The sequence below is a fragment of the Triticum dicoccoides genome, chromosome 2B, assembly GCF_002162155.2.
Source record: "Triticum dicoccoides isolate Atlit2015 ecotype Zavitan chromosome 2B, WEW_v2.0, whole genome shotgun sequence".
Classification (NCBI taxonomy): Eukaryota; Viridiplantae; Streptophyta; class Magnoliopsida; order Poales; family Poaceae; genus Triticum; species Triticum dicoccoides.
In genome coordinates this window covers 540,451,693-540,462,769 of record NC_041383.1, presented here as the reverse complement: position 1 = coordinate 540,462,769, position 11,077 = coordinate 540,451,693, and the positions used below count along the sequence as shown (strand labels likewise).

Genomic DNA, 11,077 nt, shown 5'->3' with positions numbered 1-11,077 from the left:
TACAACCGGATAAGGGATTGGTTAGAAATGCCCTTAGTGATGCAGAGGGCATAAAAAAAGACACGATGAAGGCCCTTACCGTTGTTTGCACCAAACTTTGCATGACATATATGACCTAATACGTATTTTGAGATTTATATCGACGAGACTAATAATGTATGAGATGTATACACTTGCAAAATTCTTTTAGTCATGAACTTGCTAGGCCCGGTCGAGTTGATGTTAAGACCGCAATCTGGATATACTCCGGCCATGACGAGGTAGTAAACCTTTGTGAACTAGATCATATTTGAAACTCCTGGTATACTTTGTATTACACACATTCATATATTACTGATCTAATCGACAGTCAAATTAAACCTTGATATGTGTATTAGACCATATATGTTTGGAACTTTGGATGAAGTCATACCCATGATTTATTTCAGAAAAGGACTGAAAAAAATGCATTGCCAAATGTAGGCTGACTACAAGAAAGATGTAAAACTGGGGGACTTTCCAACAGTTCTTCCAGCAAAGAGGAGGGAGGCCAGAACAAATCCCGAAACGCATAAATAAACCGGAGGCGCACCCGCCTTCCTCCCGTCCGTCACGGCCACCTCCCCGTCCACGGCTCCACCTCCGCGCTCACACCTCCCTTCCCTGTTCCCTCCCGCCCGCCCAAACCCGAGATCTCGCAGCGCCACCCGCCGTCCCGCCCACGCAAGCACTCGTCCGGCTGCCGGGTGCGTAGCCGAAGCAACCCGGCCGCGCCGAGCCGGCTGGGCCAGATTCCCGGTGCTCCGGCGGTGCTAGATCTGTGAGATCTCGCCCGCCGATCCCACCTCCCCCGAGGTACAGTCGAGGGCACGAGTTTCTCCGATATCTTCGTCGTTCACCTCATTTCTGCGATGTTGGAAGTTGTCTCGGGTAGTCTAACTCTGAACTTGTGATCCAGTGGTGTAAGTAGCAGCACGCGGTTGCTCTGCATTTGATAGTGACTTAGTAGCTATGTAGCGTGTTTTTAGGAGTTTTATGCTCTGTCATGGATTAGCTAGCTGCTCATGGGGGGCTTTGGAAGTTGGTATGTGTTTTTATGTTCACGGCAATGCTATTTTTGTTAAATTTCATTTCGGCTCTGATATACGTGAATCTGCGGAATGTTGTGAATTTGGAGGGAAATACTAACTAATATCACCACTGTTTCTACTTATAAGACGTTTTGAATATTTCAATATGGACTACATAAGGACTGAAACGAGTGAACAAACACACTAAAACATGTCTACATGCATGCGATCAAAAAATAATAATACGTTAGAACATATAATTTGGAACAGAGGGAGTACTAGTTGCTCAGTTTGCAGTGATTAGCTTGCTCATTTTGAATTTTATGTCTTGGACACAGGTGTGCGCAGGGAATCTTTACATGTCACGGCTATAGAGTGATATATATCTCTTGCTGGTGCTGTTTGTGGTGCTGCTGGTCCTGGTTGGTTTGAGAAGATGCAGAGGAATGGGGTGATGGAATGCAGCGTCTGCCACTCCAAGGTGGTGGCGGGGACCCCCAGGAGCATATCAAGGGCATACGACAAGCACAAGAGCAAGATATCGTCCAAACAGCGCGTGCTCACCTTCCTTCTTGTGTCCGGGGACTGCGTCTTGGTCGGCCTTCAGGTATTTCATTTTCAATATGATAGTTAACTTCATATCCAATCAACACCTGTTTGGATGGGATTCAATGCATCATATTTTCACTGGAAAATGCAACATGACAATGGGAATCAAAATCCATGTTATGTGCTTCTTCTGATAGAGCATGGTTATGTCTTTCTTCTAGTAATTTAGGTTTGCTTGTGCTCTCAATTTGCCGGAGATTTTTTTTCTTTTCTGAATTTCCCAAACACGGCTACCATCTGCGGACTTCATGCTATAGTGTTGTTATGAGATTCAATTGTTGTTCCCCTTAAAAATGCATTATCATCAATTTGCCAAAGAGATATATTGGCAGATCCGGTAGCGTTCCACCTAGAGTAAATACTAAATCGGCTAATGGCTACCTGTACATTTTTAATGTGGAGTTCGTACAAACATGTAGTCAATCTGTAGCGTGTATCTGACTGCAGACAATTTGCAATTATGCTAATAATTTACTTTGCTCTGCAGCCTATCCTAGTATTTATGTGCAAGGTTGATGGGAAATTTCAGTTCAGTCCCATCAGTGTTAACTTTTTGACGGAAGTTACAAAGGTTTTCTTTGCTATGATAATGCTAATAATTGAGGTTAGTTCTTGTCGGCCTATATCCTTTCCTTACTTGTTATTTGTGTTTCAGTCCTTGTATCTGTATCTGTATACTATCCTGCTATGAACTATCAACTTTTTTAGTGCATCGTTGGCAATACTGGCAATGGTAATCAAAGTGTGTAGAAACTATAATTTGTTTTTATTAGATCGGCAGTAATGAATTTATGCATGTGTGTGTCCTATTGTGTTGAAGGTGTTACCCCCCTAATGTTGTTGCTTTTCTATTTGACAGTCTAGAAAACAGAAGGTTGGGGAGAAGTCACTTCTCTCAGTTTCGACCTTTGTACAGGTGATTTTTCTTTTAGAACATAGAACGCCTTGCACTCTTTTGTTACTATGCTCAACATGCACAAAATAATTGATGTTGCTTCTGCTTCTAATGTTAAACCACATGTAGAATGTTTCTATTTGTTTTCAATTCCTTGGAACAATTGGTGCTCATCTCTTTTGTTGTTTTTATGCCCAACCGACTTGCTTTCAGTTTTCATGCATCTTATTTATTTATTATAGCTCCGTACCTAGTATGGCAACTAACTGTTTCATCTGTCAATTCCTTTCTTGTATAGGCAGCCCGTAACAATGTACTCTTAGCTATTCCCGCTCTACTATATGCCATCAACAACTACTTAAAGTTTATCATGCAGGTAAATGTTCATTGAACTGGCTGAACTCCCATTCTTCTGTGCAATGTACTCGTATTTTCTCCAGTAAATATTTTGGTACTCCTGATATTTACAAAAGCTACAGTTATTTGGATGTAGTTTATCAATTTACATGTACGAGACGATGCATCTTCGATAATTATGTTACAGTGTAATTAAGTCTGTCACGTCTCAAGAAGGAAATTCATTATCACCTTCGTTTGGAAGGATCAGACCATACATTTTAATTACTGAATTCAAAAATTCACTTCAAATTTAATATTCAGTCAGCTGGATTCATATCAGTTCTGTTAGTAACTTGTATCAACCAAACAGCAGGATTTTTTGGGTACCAACTTGTACTCTTGTCCTTCGAGGATTTTCTGATAGTTCTTTTAGTTCTGCCTTCTATTTTTCTTTCCTTGTCAGACAAAGGAATACGCTAAAGGCAGAAATCAAAGCCATCATAGTAGGAGTACAGATGATGAACTAATCCTAATTTTCTCATCTACCCATTTGTTGGATTTTTTTTCTTGAGTTCGGACATGGAGCCTTTGCTGCATTTATATTATTATATATTAAATTGATGCACATCATGCAATATTTTCTGCTGTACCTTTTGGTATTTCCATATGACATTGGTTTTAGTTACAACTATTGCATTTTTTTAAATGGCTGGGTGCATCCTAGATGCAGAGGCCGGAAGTGATTCTTCTGTCATGTAAAGTATCTTATTATACTTCGGATGCAGTTATACTTCAACCCCTCGACTGTGAAGATGCTAAGCAACCTGAAGGTACTCATTTTTCATGTATTACCATGTTTTCGAGCTTAGCAATGCAGTGTCTGCGAATATGTGCTTACATATGTTTGGAAAATGCATAACTGTTAATATCATACTCATTTCTATACAATCCAGGTACTTGTCATAGCTGTACTCCTAAAGTTTATAATGCGAAGGAGATTCTCTATAATTCAGGTGAGGCGGGCATTGCAACTATCTATATATCTTTACTAAATTACAGTTGTATACCAATTCATGCTGTTGTGTGCACCTGATAATTTCTCTTGTTTAGGTGTTTCTTAAATAGAAAAGGCATTAATGGCTTAGGGTAAATATATTTGATTTATTTCCATTTAATAATCTGTTTGAATTTTTAAGTCATTAGGCAAGTTGCACTTCTTTTGTCAAAGTTTTGTTCTCCCCTTTGCTTACTATATTTCTCATGACCTCTGTAGTACTAATATAAATCAGTTGCTACTGGTTACCAGTTATGGTTGCCATTTTCAGCTGCAATCCTGAATTGGCTAAAAATGAACCAGGGTTAATACTGCAACTTCAATTAAATCAAATATAGGAAGAACTAATGCACACAAGTATGTGTTCTGCAAACGCTGTAATTCAAATGCTTTCAGCAATATTGATAAATAACCCCATTCTTTTCTGATAAATATTAGTGGGAAGCCCTTGCCCTGCTGCTTATTGGAATCAGTGTGAATCAACTACGCTCAATGCCTGAGGGCACCAAAACTTTTGGTCTTCCAGTCACCGCAATTGCATACATATACACACTAATATTTGTAAGTTTTTACTGAACTGTTTGATCTTTATATTTATCTTTTTTGTGTTGCTTCAGATGACTAAGCCATTATTGGGTCCAGAGTTCATGCATGTATATATATGTATGTGAAATTGTAGGTTACTGTCCCATCGTTTGCCTCTGTCTACAACGAGTATGCATTAAAAAGTCAGTTCGACACAAACATCTATCTTCAGGTAATTCCGACTAAGGATTGTCTTCCAGCTCTTTCAAATAGTAATAGTCCATGTGCATAATGCAGTACTATGTTCTCTGCCTGAAAACAATAAGTTAACATCCTTATCATGTCATCTTTATGCTTACCAGTTTGGTGCACTTGCATTCAACTGTTTAACATAATACGCACTTGCCCAATTCCCACTTTCCTCTGTTTTTTATTCCTTCCATTCACCCTAACTTTTTAACATAATATGCAGAATGTATTTCTGTATGGTTATGGTGCAATTTTCAATCTCCTTGGAATCCTAGGGACCGTCATATTTCAAGGTAACCATCTTATGTGAAAAGTGAAAACTTGCTTTCATTGACAACAAATAAGGGTGTTATTCATTAAGACTGTTGTACTATGAAGGTCTATATGTGTGTGGCTAGGAGAATAGGATTCCATACAACACTTGCTGAGTAGTTTTTAGGTTTTACAAACCACAGAGGTGTGGTACACAAGCTGGGGTTTCTGTTTTACCTGCGAGGTTACAAAGCAGGCAAATAGAATGGCTGTTTAGTGCTTGATATGTTGATCAAAATGTTGTGCTGTGAACTATGGTCTATGTGGTTTGAGCATCATTAGGATCTTTCAGAAATATCCTAATTTAGAAAGTCAGGAACTTAAGCCATGTGCTATTGCACATTGTTGTTAACTTACTACATATTTGGACACCAAGGAGTCATTTCATGAATGCCCCATGGTGTCTTTTGTTTTCTTCTGACTATTGGCTATTGCAGCATTAGCTATGTATAATTTAAACTTGGCCCATGTGTTGCAGGGCCAGAGAGTTTTGATATCCTTCGAGGGCATTCAAGGGCCACTTTTTTCCTCATTTGTAACAATGCTGCGCAAGGAATTCTCTCTTCATTCTTCTTTAAGTATGCAGGTAAAGGATGATCACCATTTTATTCTCTTATACCATATTATTTTTTACCTGTCCTTGGCCCTTCGTTCTAAAATCTTCTTTCATAATCTCATATTTCCATCTGATTAACTGAGATCACACTGCAGACACAATTTTGAAGAAGTACTCATCAACAGTGGCCACAATTTTTACTGGGCTAGCATCTGCTGCATTTTTGGGACATACCCTTACTATTAACTTTCTATTAGGCATCTCAATAGTGTTTATCTCAATGCACCAGGTGATTGTTGTTTATTATTCTTTAGCTTGTTGTGCCAAGTTGGTCCTGACTCTCAACTGAACTTATATAAGAGCTATTTCTTTCAGTTTTTCTCGCCACTAGCCAAAGTCAAAGATGACAAACCAGCTGGAACTTTAGAGTTGGGAGATGCACAGAAACATAGGTGAATATTTCTCTTTCCTTGTTTTTCTATTCTATATTAATGTAATATGAAGTGAAAGTGTCAAGTAGCAACCTTCGAATTTCTAATTTCTGAGAGTTGCAGTTAAAGTTCTTGTCTGGTTTCTTCGACATGGTGCTATTTTCATACATTAATAAACTGTTTTATTGATTCTCTCTGGTATATTGATGAGCATATTAACTGGTGATGGCATGCATTTGTGTTCAGAAATATTTCCGAACATCTAATCTGGTTAAAAAAATCTTCTTGGCAGGTCATCCGATTCTTCTTTTGTAAATATGACTGCTGGTGCTGCTGATGATGTAAGTGCTACATCGTTTGATTAAATAAAATCTGGGATAACATTCTTCTGTTATATTGACTTATTTCCTATGCTGGCCATTATTTCAGGCAAGCCACATTAGCGATGATAGAAAACCATTGTTGCCAATCTAACACTATATTTGAGGTGAGTCTCATACTTTTGTTTTTCATCTCGAGATAAGTTACTGTTTTACTTTGTAAATCATGCTGTTGCAAGTTCTGAACCTTGAATACGATAATTTGGAACTGTTCATTTATGTTGGCACACCACTTCGATTGTTTGTCAGACGACAACCAATTTGCTGCATCTAGAGTTTAGCCATATTGCAATCAGTGTTTTACAGCTTTGCTTACATCTTCAACATGTAGCTATCGTGGTTGGCATCTGTCACGGCAGCCAGTATAGGAAAAGAGTTCAGGGCTGTAACAAAGTATTACCTGAACGTCCGTTATCAATGGGCCGAACATAACCTAAAGTGATCCCACTGGCTTACAGCAACCTACTCCCTCCGTCCCATAATGTAAGACGTTTTTTAACACTGTTAAAAAACGTCTTACATTATGGGATGGAGGGAGAAGTAATTTGTTTTGTTTGGCAACAGAAATAACTTACTTTTGTTTTATTAATTGGTGTTATATTTAGCACACGTAACTACAAATCCTTAACATATGAGGCACCTCATTCTCAAGAATTTTGATGAACCTGTTTCCCTTTTGTTATGCAGGTAGGTATAGAAGAAAATTCTTTTTGCCGCGAACCACAAATATCTGTAGCATGGTAGATTAAACCAAATGCTCATGTAAACTGTAAAAGGAAAAGAAATATTTATATGTAAGAGGCCATCCTATTCTTTCTTTCTTTTTTGACCCCAACTTTTTTGGGGGCGACAAATGAGGGGGTGGTACACATTACTTATTCCATACAAATTCACTGATGATATACGATAGTTTTTCTCATGCGCCTTTTGGCTAAATTGGTGTGCTCAATGTTGTACCAAATGTATATCCATATGTACTCACCATTATTAAATGCTGCCTATCAGATTTCCCTGACGAGCTCAGCGCTCTGTTTATTATCTGCCCACAAACGTTTCTTGACGCAAAAACAGAAGGAAAAAATAGTACTCCTATCATCTATGCATGTGCGTGTGTTTCAGAAATGAGCATGAATAAATAGAATGCTTCTGTCGATGGGCTACAGTTTTTTCTTGCCTGGCAAGAGCTGCTACTCAAACATGGCTGGCAAGCTTACGAAGTTCAGATACACATAGCTTCCAAAAAAGTTACTACTCCCTCCGTTCCTAAATATAAATCTTTCTAGAGATTTCCGTATGTAGTTTGCATTGAAATCTCTAGAAAGACTTACATTTAGGAAAGAAGGGAGTACAATAGTACAGGCAACTAGACATGCACGGTAATTCGCAGGAAGAACCACTGGGCAACGGCAGCAACTTCATCCCACACGTACGCCGGTACGCGCACATCATCGCATCAGACCACGCCCTGCTGGTCCCGCACGACGGCGTAGTTGATCACGCGGGCGATGGTGCCCATGGACGGCCGGTAGGTTGGGTCATACTGGAGGCACTGCACTGCGATCCTCCCTAGCTGCAAGGGACACCAGATTTTGCAGGGTTTGTTAGATTGGGCTATAATGAGATGGATTCGGGTAAACAAATTCTAGATGAAACCGTGTGGAGACTGACCTTGAGCGCTCCGGTGGCAGGGTACTTGTCGCCGAGCCTCGGGTCGATGCATTCCTGAGCTCTGTCTTCAGTCAGCAGCGGAGATGCCTGCAGGTGCATCAGTAGGGGCAGGAGGCCCATCAAACTTTGCTTGAGAACGGAATGGAAAACGCAAATGTGTTTGCCACGGTAACTTATTTCTCAATTGTTTGGGAGCTAGTTGGATCCTTCGAGAATGTTCTGCATCCGGATGACGTAATGGGTGGTGATTGCATTGTTCTTTTTTTTAATTAATAAAGCTTATCAATTCTAGTTAGAAGCTGTGCAAATGAAAAGAACAAGAGAAATGTTACTTTTCATTAACTTGAACTGATGTTATAGGTTGTTTGTCAGATCAGAAAAAAAAATGATTAGTCTGCATCGAGTGTCTGTTAAACCTTTTCACCAACCGGCAGTTTCTTAGCTTGGCAAACAGCAGGATGATTATGGGACTGAGAAGCATTGCTCACCCAGTTGACTAGGCTGCGCTGCCCCTGCGGCAACGTCCGATCCAGCGGCTTCCTGCCCGTCAAGAGCTCCAGAAGGACGATGCCGAAACTGTACACGTCGCTCTTGTCCGTCATCTGACCGCTCATCGCGTACCTGAATGCCCAGTCAAATCAGCATTCAGTTTTCAGAAACCAAGCAAATTAAGCAATGGACACTTCGTCAAATTCGAATACGTGGAGTAGTAAGTAACAATCATCAACAAGGACGCCGGCGGCGAGATGAGATGAGACGGTGGAGGGTGGGGCACGTACTCCGGCGCCTGGTAGCCGAAGGAGCCGAGCGTGTGCGTGGAGCGGTTGAGTCGCGCCATGTCGGCGGCCTGGCTGAACATGTTGTAGTCGGCGATCTTGGCCCTCATGCCGTCGAAGAGCAGCACGTTGGTGGAGCGCACGTCCTTGTGGACCACCGGCGGCGACGCCTTTTCGTGCAGGTACTCCAGCCCCCTCGCCGCGTCCAGCGCGATCTGCACCCGGTGCGCCCAGCTCAGCACCGGCCTCTCCTCCACCTCCTCCCGCGCCCCCACGCCCTCCCTCGGCCCTGCCATCCATGGCGTCGCGTGTCAGTCAGTCAGTCAGTGTATAACTCAAGGTCTAGAATGGCGAGTAGGTCGTGCGTACCGTGCAGGGCGTCGTGGAGGGTGCCCATGGTGGCGAACTCGTAGACGAGCACGCGGAGGTCGCCGCTTATGGTGTAGCCGAGCAGGCGGACGAAACTCTCGTGTCGCAGCCTGGACGCCACAGACAGCTGCCGGCGGAAGACGTCGTTGGAGGCGTGCTTGGACGCCTTCTCCAGCTTCTTCACCACGGCGAGCCTCGCGCTCCGCAGCGTCACCTTGTACACCTTGGCGTACGACCCCTCCCCGATCAGCTTCTCCCTGTCGAAGGAGCCGGTTAGCTCGTTCACCTCCCGGAGCGCCACCGCCGGCACCTCGATGGCGCCCGGCTCCTCCTCCGCCGCCGGAGCGGCGCCGCGCGATCGTTTCCACTTCGCTGGACACGACGAAACCAAATTTTTTAAAATTATAGTTGATGCTATTAATTACGTGCACGGAAATTTTGAGCAAGTGAAGAACTAATTACCGGGCTCCATGGGGTAGGAGTAAAGATCCTCGGGCGCCTTCCTCCCGACGCAGGACAGGCAACCGAGGTTGCCGCCGTCGGCGAACAGGCTCTTGACGCTCTCCCACCACCTCATCGCCGGCCGGCGGCACACCGCAGAAGAAGAAAGGGCTAGCGCCGGTGCAACTTTGAAGAAAGCTTGAGGCGACTGACTGATTGACTGACTAGTTGTTGTTGTCCGCTCTTGTATCGCAGGGAATCTATCGACACCGCGCTGCTGAAATTTTCCTGCCTACCGGCCTGTGGACGACATCGCTGCAAGGAAGCTTACGGCGACATGGGTGGGAAGTAGTGGACGAAGTTCCGAGACTGGGAAACGAGCAGGCAGGTGATTTGTAGTCCAGTCGCTGGGAACAGTCCTGACATCTCGCCGCGGACTTCCTCGCGTGCGGGGGACCCGCCCGGTGGACGTACGAGCAGTACATGGCAGTTGGACCGAGTCTCCGCTGCAGCTTCATGCACCCCCAACGGCCAACGCCACGGTGGCTGGCTAGCTCGGTCACGCCGTTCGCACGCCTCTGACCGGATCGGAAGGTGGCGCACGGGCGCCGGTGTCGCTGTTGCCCGTCGGTCTTTTTGTTATCCGACTTTTATGAGGATATATATCTGGACGCGTTTGAAATAATATAGCGAGTGAGGCGTCGCTGTTGCGTGAGGTTGCGGCGGCGTTGCACGTCGAGTTCCGGTGTGCGCACGAGGGACGTCAGGGCGCCGTGGGCGACCGGCCAGAGACACTCCGGCCGCACGGCACGTCTGGGCATGCCGTACCGTCAGGTGCAGGGTGTTCCCGGCCGCACCGCAGGCTGAACGGGTGAATCAATCCTCCCTCTATCTGCCTCTGCCGCGGGCCGCACGGCGGTGTCATCGCCTCCCGCGCCGACGGTAGTTGCCTAAGCGTGACCCGGCGCCCGGCGCCCGGTGGTCGCTTCCAAGTTCCAACAGTTGCCCTCTCGCGTCTGTGTTTTGACCAAAATCCAATGATTTGAAGTATATGACACGCCTGCCGACCCGACTCAACGCGGCCGCTGCATTTCTAGCTGGAACGTCACAGGGTAGACTTCGAACGGCCAAGGCCGAGACCAGTGAGATAATCGCTAACAAATGCTTTGAAAATCATGCACCGTCTCGCTTAACTTAATAGGCGCATGTTTCTTTTTTTGATAAAATTCTCCTCCTTAAAGTCCGTTTTAAACCCTAAACTCGTAGTGGTTCGGCGGAATGAATTCTCAAGTCGGAATCCCGGTCGATTGCACCCTAAACCATGCAATCCTGGTCTAAATCAAACCCTGGTACCGTTTGAGCATAAAAATGTTAACATGGCAGGGATTCGTCCAGCTGGTGGGCCAAAGAGCGGCAGCTTTGAC

At 44.0% G+C, this 11,077-nt stretch overlaps 2 protein-coding genes across 2 annotated transcripts; one reads left to right on the top strand and one right to left on the bottom strand.

The window, feature by feature from the left end:
• Positions 1 to 648: 648 nt before the first annotated feature.
• Positions 649 to 7,414, top strand: LOC119364726 (CMP-sialic acid transporter 4-like). The gene is made up of 16 exons (XM_037630236.1): positions 649 to 834; positions 1,388 to 1,656; positions 2,146 to 2,262; positions 2,518 to 2,574; positions 2,852 to 2,929; positions 3,678 to 3,722; positions 3,846 to 3,905; positions 4,385 to 4,507; positions 4,626 to 4,703; positions 4,944 to 5,013; positions 5,511 to 5,618; positions 5,744 to 5,877; positions 5,964 to 6,040; positions 6,312 to 6,360; positions 6,449 to 6,506; positions 7,087 to 7,414. The coding sequence occupies exons 2-15, from the start codon at positions 1,486 to 1,488 to the stop codon at positions 6,491 to 6,493; spliced, it is 1,212 nt and encodes a 403-aa protein (XP_037486133.1). The 5' UTR covers positions 649 to 834; positions 1,388 to 1,485; the 3' UTR covers positions 6,494 to 6,506; positions 7,087 to 7,414.
• A 98-nt stretch (positions 7,415 to 7,512) lies between these two features.
• On the bottom strand, positions 7,513 to 10,032 carry LOC119364727 (PTI1-like tyrosine-protein kinase 3). The gene is made up of 6 exons (XM_037630237.1): positions 9,675 to 10,032; positions 9,213 to 9,584; positions 8,847 to 9,132; positions 8,556 to 8,688; positions 8,068 to 8,154; positions 7,513 to 7,969 (listed from the first exon to the last, which is right to left on the bottom strand). Exons 1-6 carry the CDS (start codon positions 9,787 to 9,789, stop codon positions 7,853 to 7,855), a joined length of 1,110 nt encoding a protein of 369 aa, XP_037486134.1. The 5' UTR covers positions 9,790 to 10,032; the 3' UTR covers positions 7,513 to 7,852.
• Between the last annotated feature and the right edge of the window lie 1,045 nt (positions 10,033 to 11,077).